The sequence below is a fragment of the Bufo bufo genome, chromosome 4 (genome assembly GCF_905171765.1).
Source record: "Bufo bufo chromosome 4, aBufBuf1.1, whole genome shotgun sequence".
Taxonomy (NCBI): domain Eukaryota; kingdom Metazoa; phylum Chordata; class Amphibia; order Anura; family Bufonidae; genus Bufo; species Bufo bufo.
In genome coordinates, this window is record NC_053392.1 from 532371081 (window position 1) to 532389863 (window position 18783).

The window sequence follows — 18783 nt, forward strand, 5'->3', positions numbered from 1 at the left end:
TTCCATAACTTCCTAGGAGGTTAGGAGTGAAGAAAGGGGAAACTGGTTAGACTCCACAGTACATTCTAGCCAGCTCGGAACTGATTGTGGCTTAGAGGATCCACCTTAACATTATTTCTGTGTTCTGTGGAAAACCCTTGAATATATACAGCATTGTGCCAAGTTGTGCCATTGATATGGCATCACAAGAATTTTTAGATCAGCAATAGTAATCTACTTTCTCATAGGACATTATACCATGCTCTACATCCATTTTACATACGAGAATAAACCTGTTCATAACAGAAGATATTCAGTACTAGCCAAAAGAGCAGCAACATATAGCATCATGATTTCATCGCTTTAATAACAATGCACAAAGACAACAAAGAAGATTGAATATCATGCCTAATAAAAAGGTATCTCTGTTTGCTTATTTCGACCATCTACCCCATCAGTGTCTTCAGTCTCTAGATGCTTCCTTGTTACATTTGACTTGCTTGGACCACGATTTTGGCTTGCATTCAGTGGTCTATATTTTGGACGGAAAGTGAACTTCACGAACAAACGAATTGTCTATTTCTTTTACATTACAGCAACCTGTAGAAAAACAGACATCTAGTAAAAATGCATGTCATGGTACCTAAATTCCATATTCCAGAATATTCCAAATTTGGATAAAAATAACTAAATTGAGGACATTAACATGTAATATGTTTTATTTCATAGTTTTTTTACATGCTGATTTAGTAATGCAAAATAAAACCAAGAAAAGTGGTTTAATTATTGAAACGGAATACTTACCCCAGTGCTATAGAGAAGAGTATCACAATATTAACTTACGATAAAATATTTTTATGTTTCAAAGGTTATTTTTTTGAAGTTTTGAAATAGTATATCATAAAATACAGCAAAATAAAAAGATAAATGAAAAGAAAAATGAGTGGATAACATTCCAGTAAGTGTACAGATATGGGTACATAGGAAAATATTGGGGTTATACAGTCATGTAAATCACTGGTCAGATGCACTAGATATAAATAATAACATAGCACTTCACATGAGTGAGTTATCTATAAGGTAATACAATAGCAAAAATTGGTAGAGTAGGAAGAGGACAACAAGGGCTCCCAGAACTTCTCTAAGGCAGCAAATGTATCTGTGCGGATGGCATTAACCCTTTCAGGCCCGGGCAATGTGTGTGCTTGGAGTCCAGGAGGGAATGCAGTATTATCCAGAATATATTCTAGCGGGGAGTTATCAGACTGTAAAGACGATTTAAACCTGACTGATTGCCAGAGCAGCAGCAAATAATGGGATAAGAGGGACCTTGTGCGAACAATAGGCGGTAAGGGGAGTTGGGACCAAGTCAGGGCCCTCCAAGTATACTGGGCAAACAATGATGGCTCCAAAGATATCCACAGGGGATGGGCCTTTGATTCAAGGTGTGTCAGGAACAGTTGTGCCAATTGGGCCGCTTTATAAAATGTAAGGAAGTCAGGAACTGAAAGGCTTCCCTGGGACTTGTGGCGACACATTGTTTGCCAAGATATACGAGGACGCTTATCAGCCCACACGAACTTCAGGACCTCTGCTTGCAAAACCTTCAGATCAGTACTGGGTACCGGAACATGGAGGGTTCTAAATAGATAAATAAGTCTGGGGAGGACCACCATTCTAATAATGTGAATCCTGCCTATCCAGGAAACTGGGAGGGATCTCCAGTCCCAGAGGTCCTCTCTAATTTTGTGATAAAGAGGAGGATAGTTAGTTTTATATACCATATCTAATCTACTGGGCAATGATATTCCCAGATATGGGATGTAGTTATGTTTGATCTGGAATGGGAACTTTTGCGATAGGAGAGATCTAATCTAGGGCGGGGTGTTACAAAGAAGGAGCTCCGATTTGGAATGATTGATAGAGAGCCCTGAGACCGCAGAGAAAGAGTCCAACACCTTCAATAGGGATGGGAATGACAGGATGGGTTTAGTGATGGAGAGGAGGAGGTCGTCAGCGAAGAGATTTAACTTATGCTCAATGTTACCCACAGAAAGACCAGTAATATCAGGGTGAGATCTGATGTGAATAGCAAGGGGTTCCATTGCAAGAGCAAATAAAGCCGGGGACAAGGGGCAGCCCTGACGTGTAACCCTCTGGATCTGAATGGGTGAAAAATGAGTCGCAGGGAGTTTCAAGTAAGCTTCAGGAGTGGAGTATAAAGATTGCATTGCCCTCAAAAAAGATCCCCTGATGCCCATAGCGCCTAGAACTTGTGAAAGATAATCCCAAACCACGGTGTTGAAGGCTTTTTTAATATCAAGAGCTAGGACTGCTAGTGGGATATGAGTTCAATTGTCCTCTTGAATTAAGTTCAAGATTTTTCAGATGTTATCTGGCGCTTCCCTACCTGGTATAAAACCAACCTGATCTTTATGTACAAGTTCTGGCAACAACCGGTTAAGTCGGCGAGCCAAAATAATAGAGGGGAAGATTTTGTTATCTAAATTGAGGAGGGAGATCGGTCTGTAATTAGGGGGTCTCTATTTGGTTTAGGTATTATAGTAATCTTAGCGGAGAGGAACTCCGGAGGGGGGGGGCATAGCTCCTTGTAAAAGATGGTTACAGTAATAGACAATATGTGGGATCAATAGGGGGGCAAATTTTTTATAATAAAGTGCTGACAGACCATCAGGTCCAGGGGCCTTACCCACCTTCAAGGCACTGATGGTGTATTCCACCTCCTCGTCGGTGACCACTCCGTTAAGACTAGCTAGCGCATCACGAGATACCTGAGGGAGTGGGATAGATGTTAAAAAGTTACCCTCCGCGGTCCCAGGGTCCACCGAAGGCCTGGTGTATAGCTTCTGATAGAACTCTTGGAAGGTATCATAAATGTAATCAGGATTAGAGGTAGTATGTCCAGATCGGGTACGGATTCGGAAAACCTGATTAATCTTCTGCCTAGCTTTCAACTGACAGGCCAGCATTTTATCTGGTTTGTTGGCATATTTATAATAGTAGGAGGCAGTCCATCTGAGAGCCTTTTCAGTGTTATGGGAAAGCAGCATATTCAGCTGCAGCTTAGTGTCCTTTACAGCTTTGAGAAGGTAGAGTGATGGAGCCCTTTGATGCGCTTGGACCAGTCTACACAGTTTAGATTCCAAAGCAATCTGAGTGGAATCCCGTTCTTTCTTAAGTCGAGACGCAACTCCTATAAGTTTCCCTCGCATGAAAGCCTTAGAAGTGAGCCATATTAACATGCGGTCTACCTCTGGAGTGACATTCTCAGTAAATAAGGTCTGCAGCTTAGCCTGGAGCTGATCATGCATAGTGGGGCGAGTTAAGAGAGACTCATTCAGTCTCCACGAAAATAGAGTGCAGCCCGGACTGGAGAAGGCAAGCTCCGCCAGAGCCATATCATGATCAGACCATGGCGACACAATGTGGCTGAAGAATAGCAAGTATGGCTAACAAGAGGCAGAGGCCAGGATCATATCGATACGAGTATACAAATGGTGGGCCGGAGAATAGTAAGCATAACTCCTTTGGGGGCTATTATGTTCTTTCCATGTGTCAGCTAAGGATAAAGATTCAAAAACCTGGTGTACTTGGGCTGAGTGGGAAGATGCGCAAGGATGAGGGGGAGGGGAAGAGCGATCCAAAAGAGGATTGATAACAAAATTGAAGTCTCCACACCACAGATGTCTATGGTATGTAAGGGATTAAATAAGCAGCTTCATATTACAAAAAAAGGAAATAGGGTCGTCAGTGGGGGCATAGACATTGACTATACATAAGATACCATCCCTATAGGTACCCACTAAAATCACATATCTACCATCAGGGTCAATAATAGACTGAGATATAGAGAATGGGAATGAGATTCTAAGCATTGTAACCACACCCTGGCTTTCAGAACGGTATGTGGAGGAAAAATATCTAGTGTACTGTGGGTGAAGGTATTTCGGGTGAGAATTTGGAGTGAAGTGCAACTCCTGGAGGCGGACGACTTCGGGCGCATGTTTCAAGTAAGTGGAAAAAGCCATTTTGTGCTTCTGCGGGGAGTCAAATCCCCTGACATTATGGGTTAGGATTTTACACATGATAGAATAATAAGGAAATTTATATGGATATGGGAGAGCGCCCGACGGTGCCACCTGCAGGGGTCCCCCTGCTACTACAAACCAAAAATGACCAGTGACTACCCAATATAGGGACAGAAAAAAAAACAGGTGAACAGTAAAACAAGAAGAAGTTAACAGAGTGCTCAAAAGCACATAACAACATAGAAAAAAGTAGTGCCAAGCCTGACAGAATATAGGAAATGGGCCAGATGGGAGGAGGCGGAGGGCTTCACCTGTCACTGTCCCCACCCCAGATAGCCCTAATGTAGGAGGCAACATGAAAGTCCATCACGCCAAATCCCTGTGAAAAATTGGGAATAAGTCTAAAGAGAAAAAGAAAAAAGGAAAAGAAGGGGAGAAAAAAAAATAACCCAGTAATAAAAAGGAAAAGCAAACACCTGTAATGGGTGTCCTGAGCAGAGCAGTTCCGCCATCCTTGTAGTTGTGAAGAGGTAGTAGATGATCCTCAATGGTTATGCCTCAGGGGGCAGGCGAACGAGGTGTAGGGAAGCGGCAGCTGGCACCTTGATCCAGACCCTGGCCGGTCGCTGTGGTCTCAGCGGTGCGGTAAGTGTTGGTGACTGCTCCATCGGTATCCCGGCATGTTGTAGAACCTCACAGCCTTCAGACGAGAGTTCAGTTGGAAGGAGAGGGCAAAAGGGAACCCCTATCTATAGCGTACCTGCGCCTTTTGTAAGGCTCGTGTTACCAGTCTCATATCCCTGCATCTGCGGATGGTAGATGGTGCCAGGTCAGCATATAGATGAACTGAGGAGGGGAGCCAGGGTAAGGTGGTCAAGTTCTGGGCTGCCGCCAGGATCTGGTCTCTCACCTCCAGATAGTGAAACTTAAGTACAACATCTCTCGGGAGCTCTGAAGCTCGAGGTTTTCCCAAGGCCCTATGAACTCTGTCCATTCGGAGCTGGCTTGTATCAGCTTGAGGAAGCAGGGCAGCAAACAAAGTAAGCAGGGTAGCAGATAGATCGGAGAAAGTCTGTGGGAGGCCCCTGACCCTCAAATTGCCTCTGTGTGACCTATTTTCTAGGTCTTCAATTTTCAGCTCAAGGGCAGCCAACTGGGCCACGTGGGAGTTTATGTCCTCCCTGTCTGCACCAATGGCATCTGAGATATCATCTGTCCGTGTCTCCAGGTCAGACACTCTGTTTCCCAAGTCTTGGATTTGACAGGTAAATTCCGCCACGGCCTGCGAGAGTTCAGTACGGAACAGAGAGGCGATGTTCTTGTACAAATATTCCTGACCTTGGAAAAACTGAGTCAGACAGGAAACCTGTCACGGCTTGGTGGTTGTTTGCCGTGACACTTTCGCCGCGCATGCTGGTTGTCAGTGGCAACGTGTTATTGTATTGCATGCGTGTGCTCTTCCCCTTTAAGGCAGTCTTCCTTACTTTCTGGTGTGCACGGGGTTAAGGTGTGAGCAAGGTGGAGCTGGGTGTGCTCTCAGGTCTCTTCTTATTCTGTTGCTCAGACTGAGATTATTATGTCTGCCTTTGAATGAGAAGGAGCTTGCTCCTTTCTTGGATGCAATCTGAGGGCCATCCTAGTTCTACATCAATGTCATCTGCGATGTCATCCCTTTGTCTCCTCCTTGTCCTTTCCCTACCTTATCTGTTGTTATGTTTGGTGTGGGTTTAATTTGGAGATTTGTTGTGATGTCTAGTTGTGATTACATGTGTGGTCTGTTGTTTGTTGTCCAACATGTATGCTAGACATTCCCTTGTTTGTCTGTACCTCCACTGTTTTCCTTGAGCTTTTCCCTTGCAGGGTGGTCACAACCCCTGAATACAAGCAGTATATAATGTAATGGAAAAATGAATCAAGCCAACAAAGGAGGCAATATGGACAATCACAATACATTAGTAAGTGCCTTGTATTAACTTTATCTACATGATAAATGCCATTTGCTGTAATGAGACATCCCCTCGAAGTGGAATTATGCCCCACGTTTCTCACAGGCTGATAAAGATCTGACTGCATTGTATTATTCTACCATTTCCTGGATGGCACAGATAGACACTGTAAAATGATCACTCTTCCACAGGTCCTCTATTATTTTCGTACCCTTCCAACCCCAGTTCCTTCCACTGAAATAAATAGGGTTGCGCCATAAACTACTTTTCACTCTAAACTGTATTTTCATCAATTACACTAGCTCCTATTTTGACTTTGATAATTTTTTTTTGTTAATTTACCTCATTGGCAGTTTTCTCTTATCCACCAGGCTTGAATCCTACTTCCTGGTTTGGCAAGTGCCTGCTGTCCCATCATCCCTTAAGCCAGTGAGATGTGTTCAGTAGAGTTGAGCGAACACCTGGATGTTCGGGTTCGAGAAGTTCGGCCGAACTTCCCGTAAATGTTCGGGTTCGGGATCCGAACCCGAACCGAACTTTGTCCCGAACCCCATTGAAGTCAATGGGGACCCGAACTTTTGGGCACTAAAAAGGCTGTAAAACAGCCCAGGAAAGGGCTAGAGGGCTGCAAAAGGCAGCAACATGTAGGTAAATCCCCTGCAAACAAATGTGGATAGGGAAATGAATTAAAATTAAAAAAATAAAAATGAACCAATATCAATTGGACAGAGGTCCCATAGCAGAGAATCTGGCTTCACGTCAGCAGAGAATCAGTCTCTTCATGCCATAGCAAAGAATCTGGCTTCATGTCAGCAGAGAATCAGTCTCTTCATGCCATAGCAGAGAATCTGGCTTCATGTCAGCGCAGAATCAGTCTTCATGTGATAGCAGAGAATCAGGCTTCACGTCACCCACCACTGAAACAGGCCACTGTCACACATTTAGGCCCCGGCACCCAGACAGAGGAGAGCGGTCCCGTAACAGAGAATCTGGCCTTATGTCAGCGCAGAATCTGTCTTCATGTCATAGCAGAGAATCAGGCTTCACGTCACCCACCACTGGAACAGGCCACTGTCACACATTTAGGCCCCGGCACCCAGACAGAGGAGAGCGGTCCCGTAACAGAGAATCTGGCCTTATGTCAGCGCAGAATCTGTCTTCATGTCATAGCAGAGAATCAGGCTTCACGTCACCCACCACTGGAACAGGCCACTGTCACACATTTAGGCCCAGGCACCCAGGCAGAGGAGAGAGGTCCCGTAACAGAGAATCTGGCCTTATGTCAGCGCAGAATCTGTCTTCATGTCATAGCAGAGAATCAGGCTTCACGTCACCCACCACTGGAACAGGCCACTGTCACACATTTAGGCCCAGGCACCCAGGCAGAGGAGAGAGGTCCCGTAACAGAGAATCTGGCCTTATGTCAGCGCAGAATCTGTCTTCATGTCATAGCAGAGAATCAGGCTTCACGTCACCCACCACTGGAACAGGCCACTGTCACACATTTAGGCCCAGGCACCCAGGCAGAGGAGAGAGGTCCCGTAACAGAGAATCTGGCCTTATGTCAGCGCAGAATCTGTCTTCATGTCATAGCAGAGAATCAGGCTTCATGTCACCCACCACTGGAACAGGCCTCTGTCATACATTTAGGCCCCGGCACCCAGACAGAGGAGAGCGGTCCCGTAACAGAGAATCTGGCCTTATGTCAGCGCAGAATCTGTATTCATGTCATAGCAGAGAATCAGGCTTCACGTCACCCACCACTGGAACAGGCCACTGTCACACATTTAGGCCCAGGCACCCAGGCAGAGGAGAGAGGTCCCGTAACAGAGAATCTGGCCTTATGTCAGCGCAGAATCTGTATTCATGTCATAGCAGAGAATCAGGCTTCACGTCACCCACCACTGGAACAGGCCACTGTCACACATTTAGGCCCCGGCACCCAGACAGAGGAGAGCGGTCCCGTAACAGAGAATCTGGCCTTATGTCAGCGCAGAATCTGTCTTCATGTCATAGCAGAGAATCAGGCTTCACGTCAGCCACCACTGGAACAGGCCACTGTCACACATTTAGGCCCAGGCACCCAGGCAGAGGAGAGAGGTCCCGTAACAGAGAATCTGGCCTTATGTCAGCGCAGAATCTGTCTTCATGTCATAGCAGAGAATCAGGCTTCACGTCACCCACCACTGGAACAGGCCACTGTCACACATTTAGGCCCCGGCACCCAGACAGAGGAGAGGTTCATTCAACTTTGGGTTGCCCCGCAATATAATGGTAAAATGAAATTAAAAATAGTATTGAATGAGGGAGTGCCCTGGAGTAGAATAATATATTGTTAAGGGGAGGTAGTTAATGTCTAATCTGCACAAGGGATGGACAGGTCCTGTGGGATCCATGCCTGGTTCATTTTTCTGAACGTCAGCTTGTCCACATTGGCTGTAGACAGGCGGCTGCGTTTGTCTGTAATGACGCCCCCTGCCGTGCTGAATACACGTTCAGACAAAACGCTGGCCGCTGGGCAGGCCAGGACCTCCAAGGCATAAAAGGCTAGCTCTGGCCACGTGGACAATTTGGAGACCCAGAAGTTGAATGGGGCCGAACCATCAGTCAGTACGTGGAGGGGTGTGCACAGGTACTGTTCCACCATGTTAGTGAAATGTTGCCTCCTGCTAACACATTCCGTATCAGGTGGTGGTGCACTTAGCTGTGGCGTGTTGACAAAACTTTTCCACATCTCTGCCATGCTAACCCTGCCCTCAGAGGAGCTGGCCGTGACACAGCTGCGTTGGCGACCTCTTGCTCCTCCTCTGCCTTCGCCTTGGGCTTCCACTGGTTCCCCTGTGACATTTGGGAATGCTCTCAGTAGCGCGTCTACCAACGTGCGCTTGTACTCGCGCATCTTCCTATCACGCTCCAGTGTAGGAAGTAAGGTGGGCACATTGTCTTTGTACCGGGGATCCAGCAGGGTGGCAACCCAGTAGTCCGCACACGTTAAAATGTGGGCAACTCTGCTGTCGTTGCGCAGGCACTGCAGCATGTAGTCGCTCATGTGTGCCAGGCTGCCCAGAGGTAAGGACAAGCTGTCCTCTGTGGGAGGCGTATCGTCATCGTCCTGTGTTTCCCCCCAGCCACGCACCAGTGATGGGCCCGAGCTGCTTTGGGTGCCACCCCGCTGTGAACATGCTTCATCCTCATCCTCCTCCACCTCCTCCTCATCCTCGTCCTCCTCGTCCTCCAGTAGTGGGCCCTGTCTGGCCACATTTGTACCTGGCCTCTGGTGTTGCAAAAAACCTCCCTCTGAGTCACTTCGAAGAGACTGGCCTGAAAGTGCTAAAAATGACCCCTCTTCCTCCTCTTCCTCCTGGGCCACCTCCTCTTCCATCATCGCCCTAAGTGTTTTCTCAAGGAGACATAGAAGTGGTAATGTAACGCTGATAACGGCGTCATCGCCACTGGCCATGTTGGTGGAGTACTCGAAACAGCGCAACAGGGCACACAGGTCTCGCATGGAGGCCCAGTCATTGGTGGTGAAGTGGGTCTGATCCGCAGTGCGACTGACCCGTGCGTGCTGCAGCTGAAACTCCACTATGGCCTGCTGCTGCTCGCACAGTCTGTCCAGCATATGCAAGGTGGAGTTCCACCTGGTGGGCACGTCGCATATGAGGCGGTGAGCGGGAAGGCCGAAGTTACGCTGTAGCGCAGACAGGCGAGCAGCGGCAGGGTGTGAACGCCGGAAGCGCGAACAGACGGCCCGCACTTTATGCAGCAGCTCTGACATGTCGGGGTAGTTGCGAATGAACTTCTGCACCACCAAATTCAGCACATGCGCCAGGCAAGGGATGTGCGTCAAACCGGCTAGTCCCAGAGCTGCAACGAGATTTCGCCCATTATCGCACACCACCAGGCCGGGCTTGAGGCTCACCGGCAGCAACCACTCGTCGGTCTGTTGTTCTATACCCCGCCAAAACTCCTGTGCGGTGTGGGGCCTGTCCCCCAAACATATGAGTTTCAGAATGGCCTGCTGACGTTTACCCCATGCTGTGCTGAAGTTGGTGGTGAAGGTGTGTGGCTGACTGGATGAGCAGGTGGAAGAAGTGGAGGAGGAAGCTGAGTAGGAGGAGGAGGAGACAGGAGGCAAAGAATGTTGCCCTGCGATCCTTGGCGGCGGAAGGACGTGCGCCAAAAAGCTCTCCTCCTGGGGCCCAGCAGCCACTACATTTACCCAGTGTGCAGTTAGGGAGATATAGCGTCCCTGGCCGTGCTTACTGGTCCACGTATCTGTGGTTAGGTGGACCTTGCCACAGATGGCGTTGCGCAGTGCACACTTGATTTTATCGGACACTTGTTTGTGCAGGGAAGGCACGGCTCTCTTGGAGAAGTAGTGGCGGCTGGGAACAACATACTGTGGGACAGCAAGTGACATGAGCTGTTTGAAGCTGTGTGTGTCCACCAGCCTAAATGACAGCATTTCATAGGCCAGTAGTTTAGAAATGCTGGCATTCAGGGCCAGGGATCGAGGGTGGCTAGGTGAGAATTTACGCTTTCTCTCAAATGTTTGTGAGATGGAGAGCTGAACGCTGCCGTGTGACATGGTTGAGATGCTTGGTGACGCAGGTGGTGGTGTTGGTGGTACATCCCATGTTTGCTGGGCGGCAGGTGCCAACGTTCCTCCAGAGGCGGAGGAAGAGACCGAGGCGGCGGCAGCAGCAGCAGAAGAGGCCGAGGCGGCAGCAGCAGAAGAGGTAGCAGGGGGAGCCTGAGTGACTTCCTTGTTTTTAAGGTGTTTACTCCACTGCAGTTCATGCTTTGCATGCAGGTGCCTGGTCATGCAGGTTGTGCTAAGGTTCAGAACGTTAATGCCTCGCTTCAGGCTCTGATGGCACAGCGTGCAAACCACTCGGGTCTTGTCGTCAGCACATTGTTTGAAGAAGTGCCATGCCAGGGAACTCCTTGAAGCTGCCTTTGGGGTGCTCGGTCCCAGATGGCGGCGGTCAGTAGCAGGCGGAGTCTCTTGGCGGCGGGTGTTCTGATTTTGCCCACTGCTCCCTCTTTTGCTACGCTGTTGGCTCGGTCTCACCACTGCCTCTTCCTCCGAACTGTGAAAGTCAGTGGCACGACCTTCATTCCATGTGGGGTCTAGGACCTCATCGTCCCCTGCATCGTCTTCCACCCAGTCTTGATCCCTGACCTCCTGTTCAGTCTGCACACTGCAGAAAGACGCAGCAGTTGGCACCTGTGTTTCGTCATCATCAGAGACGTGCTGAGGTGGTATTCCCATGTCCTCATCATCAGGAAAAATAAGTGGTTGTGCGTTAGTGCATTCTATCTCTTCCACCCCTGGGGAAGGGCTAGGTGGATGCCCTTGGGAAACCCTGGCAGCAGAGTCTTCAAACAGCATAAGAGACTGCTGCATAACTTGAGGCTCAGACAGTTTCCCTGATATGCATGGGGGTGATGTGACAGACCGATGGGCTTGGTTTTCATGCGCCATCTGTGCGCTTTCTGCAGAAGACTGGGTGGGAGATAATGTGAACGTGCTGGATCCACTGTCGGCCACCCAATTGACTAATGCCTGTACCTGCTCAGGCCTTACCATCCTTAGAACGGCATTGGGCCCCACCAAATATCACTGTAAATTCTGCTGGCTACTGGGACCTGAGGTAGTTGGTTCACTAGGACGTGTGGCTGTGGCAGAACGGCCACGTCCTCTCCCAGCACCAGAGGGTCCACTAACACCACCACGACCATGTCCACGTCCGCGTCCGCGTCCCTTATTAGATGTTTTCCTCATTGTTCCCGTTCACCACAATTTTGAGAATGGCAAATTTGGGAATGCTTTTTCAACCCAGAACAAAAAGTCTGCTTTTACGGTCACTACAAATAACTTGACCAGCTAAAACTGTGCAGATTTGGTTGAATAGAGATGTGAGACCTGTTTTTTTTTTTGCGCTGTGTGACAGTTATAGGTTTAATCACAGAATGACACTTCTATCAGCACGCTAGCGTGTGTCTTAGGTTTTTCTGAATGACACTATCAATACCTTCAATGTAAGATTTTCTTTTTGGGATAGATTTCAAGTAGGCCTCAAATACCACAAACTAGTTATTTTGAGAATGGCAAATTTGGGAATGCTTTTTCAACCCAGAACAAAAAGTCTGCTTTTACGGTCACTACAAATAACTTGACCAGCTAAAACTGTGCAGATTTGGTTGAATAGAGATGTGAGACCTGTTTTTTTTTGCGCTGTGTGACAGTTATAGGTTTAATCACAGAATGACACTTCTATCAGCACGCTAGCGTGTGTTTTAGGTTTTTCTGAATGACACTATCAATACCTTCAATGTAAGATTTTCTTTTTGGGATAGATTTCAAGTAGGCCTCAAATACCAAAAACTAGTTATTTTGAGAATGGCAAATTTGGGAATGCTTTTTCAACCCAGAACAAAAAGTCTGCTTTTACGGTCACTACAAATAACTTGACCAGCTAAAACTGTGCAGATTTGGTTGAATAGAGATGTGAGACCTGTTTTTTTTTGCGCTGTGTGACAGTTATAGGTTTAATCACAGAATGACACTTCTATCAGCACGCTAGCGTGTGTCTTAGGTTTTTCTGAATGACACTATCAATACCTTCAATGTAAGATTTTCTTTTTGGGATAGATTTCAAGTAGGCCTCAAATACCACAAACTAGTTATTTTCAGAATGGCAAATTTGGGAATGCTTTTTCAACCCAGAACAAAAAGTCTGCTTTTGCGGTCACTACAAATAACTTGACCAGCTAAAACTGTGCAGATTTGGTTGAATAGAGATGTGAGACCTGTTTTTTTTTGCGCTGTGTGACAGTTATAGGTTTAATCACAGAATGACACTTCTATCAGCACGCTAGCGTGTGTCTTAGGTTTTTCTGAATGACACTATCAATACCTTCAATGTAAAATTTTCTTTTTGGGATAGATTTCAAGTAGGCCTCAAATACCACAAACTAGTTATTTTGAGAATGGCAAATTTGGGAATGCTTTTTCAACCCAGAACAAAAAGTCTGCTTTTACGGTCACTACAAATAACTTGACCAGCTAAAACTGTGCAGATTTGGTTGAATAGAGATGTGAGACCTGTTTTTTTTTTGCGCTGTGTGACAGTTATAGGTTTAATCACAGAATGACACTTCTATCAGCACGCTAGCGTGTGTCTTAGGTTTTTCTGAATGACACTATCAATACCTTCAATGTAAGATTTTCTTTTTGGGATAGATTTCAAGTAGGCCTCAAATACCACAAACTAGTTATTTTCAGAATGGCAAATTTGGGAATGCTTTTTCAACCCAGAACAAAAAGTCTGCTTTTGCGGTCACTACAAATAACTTGACCAGCTAAAACTGTGCAGATTTGGTTGAATAGAAATGTCAGGTCTATCTTTTAGGTGCTGGGTGACAGGCTCAACTTGCCCCTGATGTAATATATGGCCAAAAAATAACCACACTGTTGATGGTTAAATGCACTTGGGTGACACAGGCTCAGCCTGCAGCTGATGTAGTATATGGCCAAAAAATAATCAGACTGTTGATGGTTAAATGCACTTGGGTGACACAGGCTCAGCCTGCAGCTGATGTAGTATATGGCCAAAAAATAACCAGACTGTTGATGGTTAAATGCACTTCGGTGACACAGGCTCAGCCTGCAGCTGATGTAGGATATAGCACAAAATAACCACACTATCGATGGTTAAATACACTTGGTGATAGCTCGTGCTGGCGCACCACAAGTCACAAAATGGCCGCCGATCACCCCAGAAAAAAAGTGATCTAAAAACGCTCTGGGCAGCCTCAAAAAAGTGAGCAAGTCAATAATAGCACTTCAATGATCCACAGCTGCAGATCGATCACAGAATGAAGTCTTTTGGAGGAGTTAATCTGCCTAATCTCGCCCTAACGTCGCAGCTGCAACCTCTCCCTATACTGATCATAGCAGAGTGACGTGCGGCGCTACGTGACTCCAGCTTAAATAGAGGCTGGGTCACATGGTGCACTGGCCAATCACAGCCATGCCAATAGTAGGCATGGCTGTGATGGCCTCTTGGGCCAAGTAGTATGACGCTTGTTGATTGGCTGCTTTGCAGCCTTTCAAAAAGCGCCAAGAAAGCGCCGAACACCGAACCCGAACCCGGACTTTTACGAAAATGTTCGGGTTCGGGTCCGTGTCACGGACACCCCAAAATTCGGTACGAACCCGAACTATACAGTTCGGGTTCGCTCATCCCTAGTGTTCAGATCACATAATACTAACACGCCTCTTGTTCTTACCAATGACTCTTCCTACTTCCTATAGTACAATGCCCCAATGTATGACATAACCAAAAAACAACTGAATATCTAAACAGATTTGCCACAGGGTAAAATGGTAGGCTAAAATGTGGTATTTGGGAAAGTGATATAACAGCTCTGTTAGGTGGTATACAGGTATATAGTGGTGCAACCAATATAAGCAAATGAACCTGCAGTTTTTTTCCATTTATACAGGTTGATAGGAGCCCTAGAATAAATATGGCTACTATGTACTTTTATAAGCAATTTCCAAATCTGAATAAATATTATGTAGCTCCAGATCTCCACTATTTGATGACTGTACGAGGTTCTGCAGATCCAACCCAATGGGTTGACCTTAAATCCCATCTACTTACCCTAGCCTCATCTCAGGCCCTTATATTTTCCCTAGATCTTCCTGTAGCCCAGTACAACTATTCTGCTAAAATTACCAACTTTATGTTACAGTTGTGTTCCAGATTTTGCTTTCAGGACCATTTACAAAGTCTAATATCTTTAATAAACACTATGAGGCACATTTATTAAGACCTAGCTGTCTTACATTTAAACCTTTTTCTACACCTAGAAAATGGTAAATCAGACAGGCCTACCGGTCCATCCCTTTTCCCCGCCAACGTCACGCCAAGTTTTTTAGACCTGGTGTGAGCGAGGAGAAGTCACAGATTGCGTTTAATATAGGCATATGACCCCCTATATTATCAAACCACTTATTCACACCTGGCTTATAACCTAAACAAGTTCAGTGGAAACATACTAAGCTAAAGGTTCTGAATGGCTTCCTCTTACTGAAAAAAAAAAGGAAACATCTTCACAAAATGGTCCAAGGTCACCACCTATAATGTTTTAACACTCATTTTGTGTACTGTATATAAGAATGACTCTATGTGTGTCACTATAATGCCCTGCTATCTGAGGGCTCGTCCTTTAAATGCAGTATCTTGGAGGAAATTTTTTTTCTACTGGAAGTGGCTGCATTAGTACTGTAGCATCTTGCTACTACTCTTGCATAAATTATTATCATGAAAGGAGATAATTTTGGCATCCAAAAGAAGGCAACCAACCTCCATTTCTAGACAATATCAAAACAATCTTTGTCCATCACAAAGATCACAATTAAAAATATTTTTAAAAAACATACAAAATAAGTATTTCATTTCTTTGACACAAATCCCCTTCCCCCACTGGTATTTCAGCGCTATATTTAGATAAGTATAGCAGGCAGTCCTCCCCAGTAAATATCAAAATAATTATAGAAAAAATGTGTACATGCAAAATAAAGTTATAATAATTCAACCAGGTAATCAAAATTGTGAATAGTGCAATAGTGAAAGAAGCTTCTATAACAAAATGATACAATAAAATACAAAACCACAATTGGTACCACAAGCTATATAGAAATATGTACAATGATCACATCGGCAAATGAATCCACAAGGAATACCCACTATGTGCATAAAGGATATACTACTACTAGTAGAGGAAGGGGTCTGAAGAAGCTACCATCCTCAGCATAGAGCTCGTTTTTTCCATTTGGTAATATACAGGTGAAACTCAAAAAAATGAATATCGTGCAAAAGTCCATTTATTTCAGTAATGCAAATTAAAAGGAGTTAGAATTTGAATTTTGTGAAAAGGTTTAATATTCTAGGCTCACACTCTAGTCAGCTAATTAATCCATATCCCCTGAGCAAAGGGTACCTACAGTATAAATTGAGACTTTGGGGTTTCATAAGCTATAAGCTATAAGCCATAATCATCCAAATTATAACAAATAAAGGCTTGAAATATCTCGCTTTGCATGTAATGAGTCTATCACATATGTTAGTTTCACCTTTTAAGTTGCATTACTGAAATAAATGAACTTTGCACGAAATTCTAATTTTTCTAGTTTCACCTGTAATACTCCTCCTCTATTACATCCTTTTTTCATATAGTGAGTATTTTTTTGTGAATTCATTCATTTGTAGGATTTAATCATTGAGCATAGGTCTATATTGCTACTTGCACTAGTTGCTGTTCTGTCCATACTATATCACAGATATAAACCGGCTTTCAGTTTTGTATTTACTGGACACAATTGTGCTCTATATCTATCCTCTATCTATCGTTTTAGGATGGACTCAGTGTTGTGAGGTCTTTGTTAATATTGCTTTGATTAGTGTTGACCGAATCGAAGTTCATGAAGTGGACTTTGATCCGAATTTCAGGATAAATTTGATTCTCTGCGAAGCCAAATTTCCTCATGCATTCGTGGTAGCGAATCAATTTAACCGGAAATAATGTAAAAAAATAAAAAATAAAATCATACTTGCCTGATCCATTTGCTCGCGACAGATTGCGGCCTCCCTGCTTGAAGATCTCGCCGGCCAGCGTGATGATATCATCATGGGCAGCACGAGATTTTGCACCAGATCTTCAAGCAAGATGGGAGTGGCAGGCCCATAGCTAGCAAATGGATCAGGTAAATATAATTTTTTTTATTGTACACTTTGTATATCAGTATGTATTTATATCAGATGCCACGATCATGTATGAACGCAGAAGCTGAGGGGTGCAATGACGAGGAGTGGCGCAATCACCACTCCCTGTCATTGCACCCACTGCTTACAAAGAAATGTACTTTGTGACGAAGTAATTCATCACAAAGCAAATTTTTTTGTTTACATTTGGCAAAGCAGCCGAATCGAATTTTTGAATAATTCGCTCATCTCTAATTTTGATGTCATCCAGAAGTGGAAAATGAACCCCCTCTTTTAGATGTTCACTTTGCTTTATTGATCACTGCTAAGCCAAAGTAGCTAAACCTTTGGCAGATGGGCATTTAAAAAGTTGCAGAATTCAACTCCTACAGTACATTCCTTAGGCTGGGTTTACATGTTCAGTTTTTCCAATGCAGTTCTTATGGCTAAAACCAGAAGTGGATTCAAAAAAGAGGTCAGGTAGTATCTGTCCTTTATACTTACTCTCCCTTTATGATGTACACCTGGCTTTGGCTAAAATGTAAACACAGTCTAAGCTTCCAACTTAATGAGGGGTAGTGGTTCAGGCATTCGTACGGTTAGAGTATGGTCAGGTTTCCTGAGGCATATATAAACAGATAGATCCTTTTCCACCAATGTTCCTGGAAACCACACAAAGTCCTTCAGAAAAAAGCAGGTTCTGATATCCTTCCACACTGATCAGTGTTACCTGTGGCAACGGCTCTTACTCTGATCTTCTGACCATTCTCACTCAAAAGAAGGGAACAAGCGAAGATCCCGACAGTGAAGCACCATCACATCATATATCGCACAAAAGAAATTGCCTTTGTCCGATATATGAAGTGGTGGTGCTTCACTATTGGGATCTGCGCTTGTTCACACAACCGTTGCCCCTCCATTGCCGTATTGCAACTCGGAGATGCGGTGCGGAATGGAAGCACGGAACAGAACCCCACGGAAGCACTGGGGTTCCGTTCCATGCCTCTGCACTGCAAAAAGATAAAACTTGTTCTATCTTTTTGCGGAATGGACAGATCGCAACCCATTCAAGTGAATGGGTCTGCGATCCACATGCAGCTGCCCCACAGTCTGTGCCCGTGCATTTCAGACCGCAATTTGCGGTCCACAGCATGGGCACAGATAGCACAGTCGTGTGAACAAGCTCTGACTTTAAGCAGGGAAGGCCCTACTTGTCAACGATCCAGCAGTTCTTTGTACGGTAGAGACTAAGACGAGGATTTTTTATTTGACTTTTATTATTGAGGTTTCCGGAGGCAGTTTTGGAAGCAAAAGACAGGAGTGAATTCAAAAAAGAAGAGAAGTTGTATGTATCCTTCATATATTCTCTCCTTTTATGACCCACCCAAAATGGACTGCGTGGCTGTACCCTTATAGGCTTTGGTCTTGGTTTCAGTTAAGGGTTTGCAGTTGGTGGGTTTGTAGGATACATTCTGTATTCTTACTACTGCCCCATACAGTAAACTACAAAAATAGGGTAGGTCCCTTTAACACTAGAAAATTACAGTGAAAATTGAAGTTTTATTAAGTATTTTAGCTGTCTTGTCTTTGAAGAGATTAAAATAACTACAAAGAACTTGCTTTCAATGAAGAGATTAAAACCTAAGAACAGTAAATAAATAGGTTGAAGTCTGAATTGTTTAACATGTCCGTCATTACCTGAAGACTTTTGTCTTGGGTAAAACCATTCCTTGAAATGTGACAGAGGAGCTTGACACCTGCTATAAATCCTCTTTTAATTAACTGGCCAAATAATGTGGCTTTATAGGGTATTACTTGTTGAATGCCTGTTTTAATCGCTGCATGAAAGCATTGAAAACTAATTAGGATGAAGCTTCATAGGGAAAATATATTTTTGGATAATATGTACGGTATATTGTTTTTTCCCCCCAAAGATTTACTATATACAAAATATTTATAAGAGATAACCCTAACATACAAACAAGACAGGGATGTACTTTAAAGTGTTTTTCCAGTTTGCATCCACAT

The 18783-nt window shown here is 44.8% G+C and overlaps 1 protein-coding gene across 1 annotated transcript in view; it reads right to left on the reverse strand.

Moving 5' to 3' along the window:
- Nucleotides 1-229: 229 nt before the first annotated feature.
- HAO1 (hydroxyacid oxidase 1) overlaps nucleotides 230-18783 on the reverse strand; it is a 64064-nt gene continuing 45510 nt past the window's right edge. The window contains exon 8 of the mRNA XM_040429852.1: nucleotides 230-579. Within this exon, the coding sequence (XP_040285786.1) occupies nucleotides 512-579 (68 nt within the window). The 3' untranslated portion in view covers nucleotides 230-511. The remainder of the gene's footprint in view (nucleotides 580-18783) is intronic.